We start from the raw sequence: 17,650 nt of genomic DNA on the forward strand, positions 1-17,650 counted from the left end.
TATACTGATCTGTAGCTGATTTCTGTGTATGATTTGGATGTGGGACACTGTTGCCTTTTTGAGTTCTCATTACTTTGAAACTGAAGCACTGCATATAAAGGATCACAAACTCTCTTAAACAATCTTACTCTTTATTTCTTTTTGAGACAGGGTCTCATGTAGCTTAGGCTGGCCTTGGACTTGCTTGGTAACTGAGGATGGCCTTGAACAGTGTATCTTTTTGCCTTCCATCTCCCACGTGGTAAGCTAAAAAGCTTGAACCACAATATCCTAGTTAGGGTTACTATTGCTGTGATGAGCCACCATGACTTGGGGAGGAAACGGTTTATTTGGCTTATGGTTCCCCATCACTGTTTATCATTGAAGGAAGCCAGGACAGGAACTCAGACAGGGCAAGAACCTGGAGGCAGGATACAGAGGCCTTGGAGGAGTGCTGCTTACTGGCTTGCCCCCATGGTTTGCTCAGTCCGGTTTCTTATAGAACCCAGGACCACCAACACAGGAGTAGCACTACCCTGATGGGCTAAGCCCTCCCACATCAATCACTAATTAAGAAAATGCCCTACAGGCTTACCTATAACCTGATCTTATGGAGGTATTTTATTTTCTTCTTTTTCTTTTTTTCTGTTTTTGAGACAGAGTTTCTCTGTGTAGCTTTGGAGCCTTTCCTGGAACTCACTCTGTAGGCCAGGCTGGCCTCGAACTCACAGAGATCCGCCTGCCTCTGCCTCCTGATTGCTGGAATTAAAGGCGTGTGCCATCACCACGAGGAAGAGGTATTTTCTTAATTGAGGTTCCTCTTAAATGACTTTAGCTTGTATCCAGTTGACATAGAACTATCCAGCAAACTGGTCACCTACCTCTCTCTCTCTCTCATATAAAATATTTAAACCAGGTTTAGTGTCACATAATTTCGTAACTTTATTCCAGCTACTTTGAAGGCTAATCAAAGAAATCAAAAGCTCTGGCCATCCCAGACGACTTAGCAAGTCCCTGCAACCATATAAAAATAAAGAAATGAAAGACAAGTAGTTTCCTAAATTCAGGATATAATTTAAATTTTTTAATGTCTGGTTTTGTTTGTACTGTAATTTATTTGTGTTGCTGGCGACTGATATCCTGCCTGCCCGTCTTACTTTCCTCCTACCCTGCTCATGCTGAGTTGACCATGTGGCAGACCAGTAGGTACTAGTGCAGAATCAACCATATGATGCCAGTGTTGTTTCTTTATGGCAAATTGATGTCATTGGGTATTCAAAGATGAGAACCACGGCGACATGGCAGTTTCTGGGATACATAGTTGGTTTTTGGTCATTGTAGATTCTATAACGAATTTCTAATTTATAATTCCAGGTTTACTCATAAGATTCTCATGATTCTTCACAGACATGGCCAGGTTAATTAAGATTTGTGTTACTTGATGTGTGTTCTTCCAACTCTGTAGAAGAGGGTGATACTCAGATCTCGTTTACCCTCAGTCTTACCCTCAGCTCAGATTGTTAACAACTGTCCTTTTTTTATCTGTTTAATGTCACATGTCCAATTTTGGGCCTTCTTGGAGGTTAGTTTTGCTGTTTAAAATGGCTCCAAATGCTGATATTCTGTATGTGAGGAGGCTCTGAGCTATTTTGTGGAGAAGACAGTTTATTACAGAAACTTTGCTAAGACATGGTAGCTGACTTACATAGAGCTGCTGGCCATGAGCTTTATAGTCATTCATAATAATTAAGATAATTATTTTATATATATATATATATATATATATATATATGATAAATATAAAATAAGATTTAAAAAAAGACAGATGGGTGAATAATTAGTGGATAATAGAGAAATAATTCAGGAGATATTAAATAAGGTGTGTTTAAACAGAATCACAGGTAAATGAACAGATATAGTCATCATCTAATAGAACTGTTGTGTCTAGGGACACAAAGGAACCCCCTATCTGTCTGTTTTTGTGGTGACTCTATAGGACATGGCCACTATGCATAACCAACAGCAACTGCAGGCTTCTCTCTGTAGACTTCAGCTTCAGGTCACATGACCACTCAGCTGTGGCTTTTGTTAGTGCTGGTTAGTCTGAGTTGGCTGTGCTTGCTTACTTTCAGTGCATGACCTTCGGCAGCAGATGGCAACCCTACAGAGTCAGCTCCACCAAGTACAGCTGGAACGCACAACACTGACCAGCAAGCTACAAGCATCACAGACTGAAATCACATCTCTGCAGCATGCCCGGCAGTGGTACCAAGAGCAGCTTGCGTTGGCCCAGGAGGCCAGGGTCAGGCTGCAGGGAGAGGTGGCCCACATCCAGGTATAGTGCAGGAAACTCCTTTCAGGTATATGGTATGTGCTTTCCCCTGCATTGCAAAGATGTTTCTAAACTGAGTGTGATGGCATCCAAATCTCTAAAGACTGAGACAAGAGGATCACACATTCAAAGCTACCAAAATGGGGGAAAGGGTGTTCATGGTTTTAGATTTCATAGATATGTTTTCGTTTAGCGTCTGCTGATTATGTCATAGCCACACCCCTCCTCTACAAGAGCCTCTCATGCCTTCCCTTCAACCAAAGGGTAAATCTTCCTTTGACCTTTCTTGGGCTTGAGGCTTTCCCATCCTGTCCTCTGTGCTCTGAATCTTTCTTGTGGTATTCTTGTATGACAGAGAATTTGGCAGGTAGTCCTTCTCAGAGTTTGATCTTTCCTCTCCTGAAGACACTGTGAGCCAAATTAGGCCTTGATTGTCTCTGGAACAAGTGGTGATCCAATAGGATTTGGTCATTAGTTTATAGGTATACCTTAAATGGGAACTCCAGTGTAGGTCATGTCCAAACTGCATGATCTCGGGTGTGAAGGGCTGATTTCTTGGTGCCCCGCCCTTCCAGGAGCCACATGGCTCCAGTTAAGGTAGGCTGGCAGAGGATTTGTGGTGGTAAGTCCTGGGGAGGAAGAGAAGGGCAGGAACTTTCCCTGCATTAGGGGACATTTAGAAAGTCAGCCAGTAGCCATTGTTAACAGAGAACATCTTAGTGACGAAGGATAGGCTGCTCTACACAATTTTAAGTTCCTTTTTACCTCCTGGATTTTTCTTTGAAGGTTGGACAGATGACCCAAGCAGGCCTTTTGGAGCACCTGAAGCTTGAGAATGTGTCCCTGTCCCATCAGCTGACAGAAACTCAGCACAGATCCATCAAGGAAAAAGAGCGAATAGCTGTTCAGCTCCAGAGCATTGAGGTGAGAACTGTGGTGATGGTGGAGTGATAATTTTTATCTGACTTTGGGTCTTGCTAGCAAGTGTAAAACATACACAGATATAATCAAAATACCTATTAGTGAACATAAATGTATCTTGTGAATATGTATACTTTTCTACATTATGTAATATTTCAAAAAATTCTTTTTGGGCTACAGAGATGGCCTAGTAGGTAAGAGCACTTGCTGTGCAAGAATGAGGCCATGAGTTACACGAAAGTCAGACATGGCTGTATGTGCCTGTAACCCTAGCATTTGTGGGAGGTTGAGACGAGGATCCTGTGAGCTTGCTGGCTAGCTAGCCTAGACAAAATGGCAAACTACTACTTCAGTGAGAGACATTGCTTCAAGGTAGTATGATGGAGAGAAAAAGAGACAGACACCCAGTGTCTTCTTTGGGCCATGTATACATGCATGAATGTGTGTTCCCACATGTTTCTGTACATGTACCACAAAAGTATATGACATGCGCGCACGCACGCACCCAATCCCTTTGAGCAATGTGCAGTGATAGCTGTTCAGCATTTTGGAATTCCACCTCTTGTCTGGCCTGAGTGTCTTGGGACCTTGTAGTTCCTCTTTAAACCCTCCTTTGGACCTGAATTCCTACCAGTGCATTGTTGCCATTTGGGGACAGAGCTAGCCACAGAGTGGATGGGGAAAGGGGGATTAAGTGTATTTGTATATCAGACGGTATTTCCAGGCCTAGTGATAATAGTGGTTTTCATTTGTTTGTAAGCACTCAACCTGTTTTCAGTCCTCCAGTGTCCACTGCTCTCCCAAAGGCATTTTCATTACGGTCTGCTGTCTCTACAGACCATCTCTAGATGATGATGGGAAATGTAGTATATTTGATTTGGATCCAAATCCCATTCTCCGTAACACCCTAGATCAGTGGTTCTCAATGCAACCCTTTAGTACAGTTCCTCATGTCATGGTGACTCCCAACCATAAAATTATTTCATTGATCCTTCATAACTTTCCGATTGCTACTGTTATGAATCGTAATGTAAATGGGGTCTTGACACATAGGTTGAGAACTGCTGCTCTAGATGATTCCTTAACCTATGTAGACAGGCCTATGTAGCCAGGCTGGATTCAGACTCTCTATAACTAAGATAACCTTAAACTCTTAACCTCCTGCCTCTTTCTCCTATGGATTATGAGTATATACATGTCCCACAATATCCTTTTTTTTTTTTTTTTTTAAAGATTTATTTATTTATTATGTATACAGTATTCTGCCTGCATGTGTCCCTGCAGGCCAGAAGAGGGCACCAGATTTTATTACAAGTGGTTGTGAGCCACCATGTGGTTGCTGGGAATTGAACTCAGGACCTCTGGAAGAGCAGTTGGTGCTCTTACCCACTGAGCCATCTCTCCAGCCCCCCCCCCTTTTTTTTTTTTTTTGAGACAAGGTTTCTCTGTGTAGTTTTAGTGCCTGTCCTGGATCTCGCTCTGTAGACTAGGCTGGCCTCGAATTCGCAGAGATCCATCTGGCTCTGCCTCCCAAGTGCTGGGATTAAAGGCATGTGCCACCACTGCCACCGCCCAGCCACAATACCCATTTTTATTCTTGTTACAAAAAGCAAAAAAGAAAAAAACATAAAGCATCTAGTCAAGGACTGGCAGAATGGGTAAAAGTTGCTTGCTGCCAAGCCTGTTGACTTAAGTTAGATCCCTGCAATCTACATGGTAAAAGAAAAAACTGACTCTTGCAACTTATCTTCTGATCTCCATAATGGCACCATGGTCTGTGCCTATGCTCTCAAGTGCATTTGAACACATGCATGTGCACACACACTAAATATAAAAAAATAAATTTTTATTAAAAAGAAAATCCAGTCACTAATGGTTGTGAATTGCGTTCCTGGGTCAGTTTTGATCCTGACTTTTCATAGATAGTTACACAAGAATTCAGCTTTCTGATGGCTTGTCTGATTTCTCATCTTTTCAGCTTTCTACCTGTTCTTTTTTCCATGTGGAGCACACAGCCATTTGGCGCAGATAATGGAAGAGAACCATGTTGAAAGCCATAATGAGTAACTAGTAATGTAAAGAACCAATGACACTTGCCACCAAGCCTGATGACTTGAGTTCAGTCCCTGTGACCAATATGTAGGAGAGAACTGACTCCCACAAGTTTTCCTTTGACCTCCACATGTGTGTATGTATCTTTCCCCCATATATACAATATAATTAAAAGGCCTGTGTCTTAAAAAAAGAAACTACCACAATGTCAGGTTTTACCTAATATAGTCAAATTATTAAGAAATGCCATGTTTAGGTGGTGGTTGTGCACACCTTTAATCCCAGCACTTGGGTGGCTGAGGCACCTATCTCTTGAGTTTGAAGCCAGCCTGGTCTACAGAGTTAGTTCCAGGCTACACAGAGAAATTCTGTCTTGAAAAAAAACAACAAAAAGAAATGCCATATTTGATCCCATGGTCCCTCTTGTTTTTGTTTTACTAAGTAGTTCCAAATAGAAGTCTTATCAAAGAGGTTATTTAATGTTCCACACTTGAAAAGAGCAATATGTTTGTGGTCTGTCCTCTCATGACAAATGGTCAGGGAGAAGACCCATTCCATACTTGATCTCTTTTTTAAAAAGAAATTGAGTGATTAAGTGACTGAAATAGGGTCTCATGTAGCTAATGCTGGCCTTGATCTTACTGTATAGCAAGGAAGACCTTGAACAATAACAACTAAAACTATACTTCTTTTTTTTTTTTTTTTTTGTTTTTGTTTTTGTTTTTCGAGACAGGGTTTCTCTGTGTAGCTTTGCACCTTTCCTGGAACTCACTTGGTAGCCCAGGCTGGCCTCGAACTCACAGAGATCCGCCTGGCTCTGCCTCCCGAGTGCTGGGATTAAAGGCGTGCGCCACCATCACCCGGCTATACTTCTTTTTTGAGACAGGGTTTCACTATGTAGTCATGGCTGGTGTAAAACATAGATCTGCTTGCCTCTGCCTCTCTGCCTCTCTGCCTCTGCCTCCTGAGTTCTGGGATTACAGGTGTGTATCACCACATGTGGTTTTGTACAGTACTTCCCAGGCCTTCATGCATGCTGAGCAAACATTTTTCCTAGCTAAACTATATCTCCAGCTCAATTCGATTATTTTTCTTTTGCCTACCTGGTCTTAAACTTTGTCTTAAGCAATCATCCTTCTGCTTCAGGTTCTTAAGTAACTAGGAGGGTTGTTTGACTGGTCCTCTCTTGATACGGGTCTCAGTCAGCTAGGATAAGAGTCCTGAGTAGCTGCCTCTACCTTGTGGTGAGTGAATAGGTACCAGCCACTGATTCTGGGCCTGTCATATTGTAGTTCATAGACAGGATGGAGATATAAATAGGAACTTCTTGCATAGCAAGTGTGTGTCTGTGTGTGTGTGTGTGTGTTTCTCTGTAAAGGATGAGACTTGAAGTTTGTTATTGATGATCAAATTTTTCTGCTTTTTAAGAAATACTGTTTCTAGGGCTAGAGAGAGGGCTCAGTGGTTAAGAGCACTTGCTGTTCTTTCAAAGGATCCAGGTTAAATTTCCAGCACCCTGTGGTTCACACCCATCTTAACTCCAGTTCCAGGAGATCCAATGCCCTCTTCTGGCCTCACAGGCACTAAGGATACAGGTGGTACCCATACATACATGCAGTCAAGACACTCATATACACAAAATAAACTTTAAAAGAAGCAATATTTTTTTATTCAGGCTGACATGTTGGATCAGGAGGCAGCATTTATACAGATTCAGGAGGCAAAGACAATGGTGGAGGAGGACCTCCAAAGGAGGCTGGAAGAATTTGAAGGTGAACGGGAGCAGTTACAAAAAGTGGCAGATGCAGCAGCATCCCTGGAACAACAATTGGAACAGGCAAGTAACTGCTGCTTCCTAGACCCTAGGCTCACAGAGATTTATTTGGATGTGGGCTTTGCCTGACATACATGTCTCAGTGCCATTCATGTGTGGCCTATGTGGGATCTCTGGCATTAGGCTATATTAGTAGTTCAGGTTTGTTTTGAGATGTCTGTTGAATATATTTGAAGGGTACTATCAGACTGTTCTGTTGCCAGCCTGACCAGGTTTGCTTCTATTCATGTTCTTCTACTCTAAAATTTTACATAAAAAAGACCCTTCAATGAATCCATCAAAAGTATTTAAATCCTGAACATCAAAAATGTATAAATTCTTATACCAGGTGGAAGGTGGCATGTTAAGTTTATCATTTGTTTTCAGGTGAAGTTGACATTGTTCCAGCGAGACCAGCAGCTTGCAGCACTTCAGCAGGAGCACCTAGATGTGATAAAGCAGCTCACCTCCACACAGGAGGCTCTACAGTCCAAGGGGCAGTCTCTTGATGACCTGCATACACGTTATGATGAGCTACAAGCAAAGCTGGAGGAGCTGCAGAGAGAGGCTGACTCCAGGGAGGACACAATTCACTTCCTGCAGAATGAGAAGATTGTTTTGGAAGTGGCTCTACACTCGGCCAGGAATGACAAGGAGGAACTTGACAGAGGAGCACAGCGTTTGGAAGAAGATACTGAGGAGACATCAGGACTGTTGGAACAACTGAGACAAGAATTGGCTGTCAGGTCCAACCAGGTAACACTGTCTTAGCTGTTTTTGAAGGACCATAGATTGACTCTTTTCTGGGATGTGTTCTGTTACAAACGTGAGTGATCAATGGAAGAGTGTTCTCAAGCAGGAAACCAGTAGTTCTTGTTGTAACCTTTCCCCCATTGGCCTCTGGATGTGGAGGAACCAGATACTGGGAGAACAAGTTTTGTGTGGAGCTTTTAAATGTTAATCTGCCAAGAAAGCACCAGTTTTTGCTGCTGATGTTATGCTTTCAGCTGGAGGAGAAGCTGCTGTACACTTGGTTTTGCTTCCTCTTCCTACATGTGGCAAGCTAGTCATGATGTGATATGTTAAGGGTGGGACAGATAGCTCATAGTAGGTTCCTCCTGTTAACACCAGTGTCCTGGTATGTAAAGCACAGCCCAGTGAGGTAGCCATATATGGGGAGCAGCAGTGTGCTAACAGTATGATACTGCTAGAAATTGACAAATCTATAAAAAAAATACATAGTAAAGAAAGATGCTCAGGAAGTGGAACTAAAGTACGAATGATTATGCCTGAATATTCCGCTCTGTAAGGACAAAGGATCAGGGATCATGGTCTGTTTCTCTTGGAGACGTTAATTTTTTTTTAAAGATTTATTTATTTATTTATGTATACAGTGTTCTTTCTGCATGCATGCCTGCATGCCAGAAGAGGGCACCAGATCACATTATAGATGGTTGTGAGCCACCATGTGGTTGCTGGGAATTGAACTCAGGACCTCTCGAAGAACAGCCAGTGCTCTTAACCTCTGAGCCATCTCTCCAGCCCTGGAGACATTAATTTAAAGAGAGTTGTAAGAGGGATCTCAACTGACACTGGACAGTATTTATCATGTTGAAATTTTACTGTATTGGATGGAACAGCATAGTGGAGTGAGGTTCTTCTGCATGTTGGCTGGAGCTCTGAAGTCTATTTCCTGACTTGAGAGGTGGGGGTGTATTGACAGCCTTACAGGGAAACTGCTGTCTTTCAACCTCTTCCTTGCCCAGGTGCTGGCTGTCCCACCTGGCTGGTTAGAATGAACACATGTCCTCAAGGGTCTCTGAGAAAAAGCTATCCATACAAGGCTCTGGGGTTTACTGACCTCAGTTTCCACCATCTAAGATGGTGATCACATGCAGTGCTCTTAACTGCTGTCAGGTGAGCATGATTTCACTGACACTTTAGAATGTAATAATAATTGAAAGAATAATGTTTTATGTCTGGGTATCTCTGTCATGTATCATGGAGATGTACCATGCAGAGTGCTATAAGAGCCCTGGTAGGGTGTTCAAAAGCATTTTTTATTGGGCTTGGGGTGTGACTTAGTGGTAGAATACTTGCCTTATATGCATCAGAGTTCAGTCCCCAGAATCTCTCTCTTTTTTTTTTTCTCTCACATGAAATAACAAAGCAGCAGAAGGCTTTTTCTGTACCAGAGTAACCCTTCCAATATATCATGTATTCCTGAGTCCCTGGGGCTCTTTATGTGCAGATCTGTCTCAGTCTGGGGCCTGAGATGGCAATTTCTACAAGCTTCCAGATATTAGGGGTGGGCTGGTCTCTGGTATGCTTTAAGTCACAAGGATATGGGGTGTTGTAAATTGAGGTTCATTGGACTAGAGCCTCACTCTATTCTTTTATGTAGTGTCTGGCTGCTTTCATGCTGCAAGACCAGAGCTGAGAAGCTGCAACAGACATGTGGCTCACAATAACTTAAAAGTATTTCCTCTCTGGCTATTCCAGGAAGGGCTTAAGTCTATCTAATCTAGAGCATCCCCTGCCTCATCCTTTCTTTCACTCCTCTGCCCTTCACCTTGTCTTTGTACTTTTAAGTGGCAAGGAGGGAGGATGCTGGTTATGTGTCCTGCCTGAGCAGCCCTTTGGCTATCAGCATGTGTCTGACTGAAAGCCACTTTTTGTGCTCTGGCTAGTGCTGACTCTTTTCTTTTTGGTTTTTCAAGACAGGGTTTCTCTGTGAAACAGTCCTGGCTGTCCTGGATCTCTCTCTGTAGACCAGGCTGGCCTTGAACTCACAGAGATCTGCCTGCCTCTGCTTCCCAAGTGCTGGGACTAAAGGCATGTGCCACCACTGCCCGGCTTAAGAAATGCCATTGGGTGCAGACCTAGAACTGTCAGGCCACCCACCCTTCTGCAAACCTCTCCTGTAGGTGGAGCACTTGCAGCAAGAGACAGCCTCATTGAGAAAACAGGTGCAGAAAGTAAAGGAGCAGTTTCTTCAGCAAAAGGTGAGACATGGGAAACAAGTGTTGGGCATATTGCTGAGTAGTCTGTCTGCTTCAGGGGAACAAAATCAGAAAGAGGGAAGCATCTAGGTCTTCTCCTTTTTAAAGGCATTGCAGTCAGTGAGGCAGCATGATGTTTCTCCCCTGAGGTAGGGTCTATGATCCTCCAAGGATGAATGTAATACCTACCAATGTAGTACCTGTCAGGATACCCTGTCATTATCACTCCAAGGTCTGTGTGTGTTACACATTTTTTTTGTCAGTGTGTGTTGGTTGTGTTTACAGTATAAAGTATTCAAAAAGCTTATGCCATAACCCAACATTAAAAACAAATTTATTTTGTACCCAAACGGTCTATGACATAGTTTTGTCTTGTGAAGCCCTGTCTCCTGGTGGAGGAATGGCTCTGACTCCTTGCTTTGTTGTCCAACAGCAGTTGAATGTTTTGTTCTAAGAGAGGAAGACCCTCCAGATCTTGTTTATAAGTTGTGTTTCAGTTTATTACAGAGATATGCAAAGGATTAACTTTCAGAATCCAAGCACCCCGGCCAAAGGGAGATTAGCCCTTGTGAGAGTACCCGAAAGATACAAGGATTCCAGGAGGATAATGGGATGTTTCATACAATGTCTAGATTTGGGGAGGTGGGGCATAGTTTGTAGTCACATCATGTGACAGAAATCCAGACATGCCATCATCATTGGTATTTCTCAATGAGTAGTGTCAGATTTTAACATGTATTTTTTTTTTTTGTATAAAAAGTTGTGCCCTATGGCTAGAGGTGTACTTTAGTGGTTAGAATACTTGTCTCTAAGCCTTGGGTTCCATGCCTAGAACATGGGTGAGGGAGGTTATACCTTGAATTGTTGGTAAACATTTTGATTTAAGCCAGCCTTATCCCCTGGGTAAGATGCTGACTGGCACTGGCTTATTACTTTTGTCTTGTCCTGAAGGTAATGGTAGAGGCCTACCGGCGAGATGCTACTTCCAAAGACCAACTCATTGGTGAGCTGAAAGCCACAAAAAAACGGCTGGACTCAGAGATGAAGGAACTGAGGCAGGAGCTAATGAAGGTGCATGGAGAGAAGAAGACTATGGAAATAGAACACTCACGACTGCAGAAGGAGATGTCCCTGGTTCACCAGCAGATGGCAGATCTTGAGGGGCATCTTCAGTCAGTGCAGAAAGAACGAGATGAAATGGAGACTCACCTGCAGGTGGGATGCAATACATAGGTTCTTTTGAGTTGTGAAGGTTCAGCCAATTGTGCTGAGGGTTTACTGTGTACAAGATGGAACAGGGAGCACTGGCCAAGAAAAGCTTTTAAAACAATCTAGAGACAAGGCCTTCCCAAAAACTAATAATCAGATAAGTCCAGGTTGTGATGCTATATGAAAGAAACAAAGAAGAGTGAGCATCTGAACATGCCACCCTATGACAGGGTCTTTGGAGCTAGTCCTTGAGCCTTGAAGTCTGCAAAGTTGGCAGCAGACAGAAAGGAGAGTGTGCTCTGCAAATAGCCTTAGTTTAGGCAGGGTAGAGTCACTAAGAGAATCAGGTAGCTGCCCATGCCCTTTGGACAGCCATACTGCCCCCGAGTCTTGCTGTTTTAATGAGTGTGGTGACTGGCTTGGTGATCCGACCAGGTAGGGTTAAGGGATGACTTATGGGTAGAGATCTCTGTCCCAAATAGGGAACACTTCCTGGGGTGAGGAATTTGGAGAGTTGATATGCAGGATGCCAGAACAAAAAAAGGCTCCATTTTACACATGACATGCTGAAAGTCCCTAAGAGGTCCAGGGCAAGATTCAGGTAGACAAGTGGCCAGCATGTTTATATAAAGATGGTATGTCCAGTGTTCACCCAGAAGTACCTTGCTTGTTCCTTTCATGAGGTATCAGGTAAGGCCTGGGCTAACCTGAGCTTGTTTTTCCTGCCCGGAAGGCATTAATGGTTTGGACACAGTGGCCAGAAATGTTTTTAATGTATATGAGTATTTAGGATGCATGTGTATCTGTGTACCATGTGCATGCCACCCATGGAAGCCAGAAGAGGGCATTCAATTACTTAGAACTGGAGTTACAAATGATTATAAACTGCTGTGTGGGTTCTGGGAATCAAACATGGGTCCTCTAGGACAGCAGCCAGTTCTCTTAACTGCTGACCCATCTCTTCAACACTGAGAAAAGCTTTTGACCTCTCTGAAGTATGGTTCATCAGTGACAAATATCTGAAGTAGGTGGCTTTTTACTTACTGGCCATTCTTTGTTCTTTTTAAAGTCTTTGCAGTTTGACAAAGAGCAGATGGTAGCTCTTACTGAGGCCAACGAGACACTAAAGAAACAAATAGAAGAGCTGCAGCAAGAGGCCAAGAAGTAAGTCTGAGAAGCATACACTTACTGTGAGGGGCACTAGCTCTGCAGAGAGGAGGAACATCTGTATAGTCCTTGATGTTGCTGGGTTCCTTAACAGATTCTTTTTGTACTCAGGCTTATGAAAAGGTAGCCTGGAGCACAGGTTCTAAAGTTCCAGCATGATTTGGCAGTTACTTTTTTCCTACATATTTGAGTTTATAAGTTGGCTTGCTCAAGTATCGTTTACAGAAGCACCCCCCTCTCCCAAGCTGGGGCTGAAACCCAGGACGTTGAGCATACTAAGCAGGTGCTCTACCATTGAGCTCCATCCCTATCCCTAAAATCTCCTTCTCCTTTTATTTAATCTAGCTTATTATTTCACACACACACTGGTGTCAGTATCCTCATATTCCTGCTCCCTCACTAGGTTGACACTTTGATATTCATCCATCTTATCCTTTTATGCTCACACACATAAACCTAAAATATGACCCTTACCAGAAACTACTGATAAACATGAGTACACATGCAGGCAAACACCATTTTGGGCCATTTATTTATTTATTTATTCATTCATATATTTATTTTTGAGACAGAATAGCTGTTTTTTTCTCTTATTTATTTACTTATTTATTTCTGTTATCAGCTTGATACAGTATAAATCCTTATCCTAATAGTGAAATGTTTCATTGAGGCTTGCCCAGTGATTGAGTAAAACCAAAACTTATTATAAGCCACAGTCATCCTAGGGTTCCCCCTGCTATGTAGCCTCCCTGGTTCTGTGGGTTGTAGTCTGATTGTTCTTTGCTTTATATCTAGTAACCATTTATGAGTGAGTACATACCATGTTTGTCCTTCTGGGTCTGGGTTATCTCACTCAGGATGATATTTTCTAGTTCCATCCATTTGCCTGCAAATTTCATGCTGTCATTGTTTTTCTCTGCTGAGTAGTACTCCATTGTGTATATGTACCACATTTTCTTAATCCATTCTTCAGTTGACGGGCATCTAGGTTGTTTCCAGGTTCTGGCTATTACGAATAGTGCTGAAATAGCTGGTTTTTTGAGACGTTATTTCTCTTTATAACCTAGATGGACCTCAAACTTGTGATATTCCAGCTTCACCTTTTTTTTTTTTTTTTTGGTTTTCCGAGACAGGGTTTCTCTGTGTAGTTTTGCGCTTTTCCTGGAACTCGCTTTGGAGACCAGGCTGGCCTCGAACTCACAGAGATCCGCCTGCCTCTGCCTCCCAAGTGCTGGGACTAAAGGCGTGCGCCACCACCGCCCGGCGCCAGCTTCACCTTCTTAAATGCTGAGATTACAGTGTGAGTTCTGAGTCCCAGCCTTTTGGGACCTCATTACTCCATGGTATATTCTGTGCTGTTTGTGTTTTATCAGCTAGTAGTGTTTTCATAAATCTGATGAGAGTTTGCTTTTGACCTTCAGGAAGAATGTTGAGGATATTTTTTGCTTGGAGTGTGCTGTTTCTCTGCCCTCACAAGATTATTCATTCTGTTTTGTTGAAAAAAAGATCTCACTGTGTAGCCCCAGCTGTCCTATGTCCAGCATAGCCTCTTTGCTTGCAGCTATCTTCCTGCCTCAGCCTCTCAGATGCTGGCATTACAGGTGTATATCACCATACCCATCACAGAATCATTTTTAAGGGCAGGTCCTGATGACGGTGGATGTGACTTAGTGGATTCACATTGCTTTTCTTGTCCCTCTAGCATGGACTCCTGACGGATACCTTGTCTCCTTCAGCAACCAAACCAGAACAAGAACACACTTGCCCAAGTTCTCCTGAGGGTCAGCCAGGTTCTGGCAAGACAGAATAGGGTTGAGTTGAAGCCTCTCAAGATCCACTGCCCTGAGCCAGGTGTGGTGGTAGGCATATCTCTTGAGTATAAAGCCAGCCTGGTCTATAGAGCAAGTTCCAAGACAGTCAGGGTTACACAGAGAAACCCTGTCTCAAAAACAAAAACAACAACAAAAAAGACACTATACAGCCCTGGAAGGTGAACTACAGTATGTGCCCTTGATGTTTGAGGCCAGGGAGCTGGCTGGTTGCACAGGAGTTTAACTCAGCTTTTTCACTCATGTCTCAGGGCCATCACAGAACAGAAGCAGAAGATGAAGCGACTGGGCTCGGATCTGACCAGTGCCCAGAAGGAGATGAAGACCAAGCACAAAGCTTATGAGAACGCTGTGAGCATTCTTAGCCGCCGCCTGCAGGAGGCCCTGGCTACCAAGGAGGCCACAGATGCAGAGCTTAGCCAGCTCAGAGCTCAGAGCACTAGTGGCAGCAGTGACCCTGTTCTACATGTAGGTAAACACATTTCTCCCTGTCAAAGTCCTTATGACTCTTTTGGCTTTGTTTGTTTTTGGTCTTTTTTTTTTTTTTTTAAGATTTATTTATTTATTTATTTATTTATTTATTTATTTATTTATTTATTTATTTATTTATTTATTATACGGTGTTCTGTTTGCGTGTATCCCTGCAGGCCAGCTCTCATTACAGGTGGTTGTGAGCCACCATGTGGTTTCTGGGAATTGAACTCAGGACCTCTGGAAGAACAGCCAGTGCTCTTAACCTCTGAGCCATCTCTCTATCCCCTGTTTGTTTGTTTTTTGAGACAGGGTTCTCTGTGTAATAGCCCTGGCTGTCCTGGAACTCCATTTGTAGACCAGGCTGGCCTTGAACTCACAGAGATCCACCTGCCTCTGCCTCTGGAGTGCTGAGATTAAAGGCATGCACCACTATATGTGGCTAGAGTCCTTAACATTCTTTTGAAAATAGGAAAAATGTAGTCTATAAACATTTTCTTGCTTTAAAATTCTTATGTCACTGCCAGCCCTCCTCTACTTTTTAATTTTTAATTTTCATTTGGAGACAATCTAAGTTATCTTTAGGCTGTCCTTAAAATTTGTAGTCCTTCTTCCGCAGCTTACTAAGTCACTGGGAGCATAAGTAGGCACCACTACATCTGGCATAGACAACATTTCTTTAACTAGTGACTTGGTCTGTCATTGGACTTTTAGTAACTTATATATATGTACTATCTCATGTGCCTTTGAAGAAGCTTCCCTGACCTGTAGAAATTGGGCTCTTGGCTGAGGGGCAGAGGCAGAACTTACTTCTGTCCTATAATCTTCTCTGTATAACCCTAGGACTCATGGGAAGAGGTACAGACAGACAGTACAGTGTGATATGCAGTGAGAGAGGTAGTATCTGATAAAGTAGAAAAAATGGAATAAAATTGCAGGAGGTACTAGGGGGACAAGCTGAGAGTTGAGTGGGAAGAGGATCTGTTTGGCCTGGCTCACAGTAAATGTGGAAAGTGAGCCTTGTCACTTTCCTGTCCTTTCATGTAGATAGGTGTACGTTAGGACCATGAAGTTGGGGAGCTCTGACAGGTAGACAGGTTGTATTTGCTACAGTGGCTGAGAGGTGACAGGATGAGGGCAACAGGTCAGTAAACCACACAGCTCTGATGGAGGCAACAGAGTATGTGTGTCCAGGTCATCCAAATGTCACTTCATTAGGAAAGTTCTGTTCTCTAGGGGTTTTTTGTTTGTTTGTTTGTTTTTCACAGTCCATGGAGGCTTTTTATTAATGTGTTTTACATCTTTAGAAAAAGAATCCCAGGATTTTTCCTCCTGTGTTTTCGTTTTGCTTCTTCATGGTCCATGATGCCAGCTGAGGTTGTCAGTACAATTAAGCCAAACTGATGGGATGGGAGCAGATTGTTCTGCCATTTTTCTAGGTCTTTGAGTTGCACATCAAATCTAGGGCTTATCACTCCACACTTGTTCAACCTGCCTGTGAGGTTCATGACGATTTTCCCAGCTCTGTGGTTGTCAATGATTTCAAACTCACCAATGTAACCATGCTTCATCATCACAGTTAGGAACCTAACGATGACTTTGGAGCAGGGCTGGATGAGGACCTAGCGTTTGCCTCTCTTCTCAGCATTGTTGATGCTCTTGAGAGCACCAGCCAGGACATTCATGCACACCATGGTGCCAGCGTGGAAAGATGGCCGAAAGAGGCCTCTAGGAGTTTTTTGTTTTTGTTTTAAGTAGTTTTTATTTTTATTTGTGTGTGTGTGTGTGTGTGTGTGTGTGTGTGTGTGTGTGTGTGTGTGTACACGTGTACGTGTACGTACACATGTGTGCAGATGCCACGGGAGGCCAGGAGAGGGTGTTGGATTTCTTGAGCTGCAGTTACAGACTGTTGGGTGCCGCTTTGCTAGGAATCAAACTGTGGTCTTCTGAAAGAGTGGAAAGTGCTCTTAAGCGCTGAGCCATCTTTCCAGCTCCCTGTTTGTATGTTTTTGTTCTTGATGTTTTAGAGTAATCCAGGCTGGCCCTGTTTAGGTAAGGATTGCTTTGTTTCTATTCCTCATACCTCCACCTCCCAAATACTTGGATTACAGGTGTATAGTATAATGCCAAACGTGTTTTTCTTTTTGAAACAGGGTCTTTCCTTGTATCTTAAGCTGGTCTTAGACTTTTGATCTTCCAGCCTTAGCCTCCCAAGTTCTTAGATTATAGATGTATCATTATAAGTTAGAAGGTTATATGGGTATGTGCTTATCTAGTTGAATAAGTAAATACTGTTATTTTATAAAATATTGAGTGGTCTCTATTCAATCACCATGTTCCTTTCTGTTTGTCATTTTAAATCTTTTGGATCACCTAGTAAAGGCAGCAAGGTGTGGAGTGCTCTGTTTTTTTGGGTTTTTTTTGTTTGTTTGTTTGTTTGTTTTTTTGAGACAGGGTTTCTCTGTGTAGTTTTGGTGCCTCTTCTGGATCTCACTCTGTAGACCAGGCTGGCCTCGAACTCACAGAGATCCGCCTGGGATTAAAGGCATGCGCCACCACTGCCCTGCAGGTGGAGTGCTCTGGAGTCTAGAATCTGCAACTGAGGAACAGAATATTCCCAGCAGCTTTAGCTGTGGTTTTGTTTATGGTAGGCTGGAATAAGGAAATGACTTTGTCTTACTGTATACCCTTTTATCTCAGTCACACACAAGAGTCAACAATAGAACCTCCAGCCAGGAATGATGGCTCTAACCTATAATCCCAGTATACAGGGGGCTGAAGCAGGATGATCAGGATTTCAAGGCTAATCTTGGCTGTTGCAAGTTCTAGGACAGCATGAGCTACACAAGACCTTATCACAAATAAACAAAAGAAT

The 17,650-nt window shown here is 42.9% G+C and overlaps 1 protein-coding gene and 1 pseudogene across 4 annotated transcripts in view; one reads left to right on the plus strand and one right to left on the minus strand.

Moving 5' to 3' along the window:
• Golga3 (golgin A3) overlaps positions 1–17,650 on the plus strand; it is a 47,112-nt gene that overhangs the window by 19,158 nt on the left and 10,304 nt on the right. For all 4 annotated transcript variants that reach the window (XM_059249732.1, XM_059249734.1, XM_059249735.1 and 1 more), the window contains 8 exons: positions 2,112–2,314; positions 3,098–3,235; positions 6,960–7,121; positions 7,485–7,853; positions 10,025–10,102; positions 11,051–11,314; positions 12,378–12,472; positions 14,556–14,772. In XM_059249732.1, the coding sequence (XP_059105715.1) occupies positions 2,112–2,314; positions 3,098–3,235; positions 6,960–7,121; positions 7,485–7,853; positions 10,025–10,102; positions 11,051–11,314; positions 12,378–12,472; positions 14,556–14,772 (1,526 nt within the window). The remainder of the gene's footprint in view (positions 1–2,111; positions 2,315–3,097; positions 3,236–6,959; positions 7,122–7,484; positions 7,854–10,024; positions 10,103–11,050; positions 11,315–12,377; positions 12,473–14,555; positions 14,773–17,650) is intronic.
• On the minus strand, positions 14,942–16,469 carry LOC131898548 (small ribosomal subunit protein uS8-like; annotated as a pseudogene).

Source organism: Peromyscus eremicus, chromosome 23 (genome assembly GCF_949786415.1).
Source record: "Peromyscus eremicus chromosome 23, PerEre_H2_v1, whole genome shotgun sequence".
In the NCBI taxonomy this organism is placed as follows: Eukaryota; Metazoa; Chordata; class Mammalia; order Rodentia; family Cricetidae; genus Peromyscus; species Peromyscus eremicus.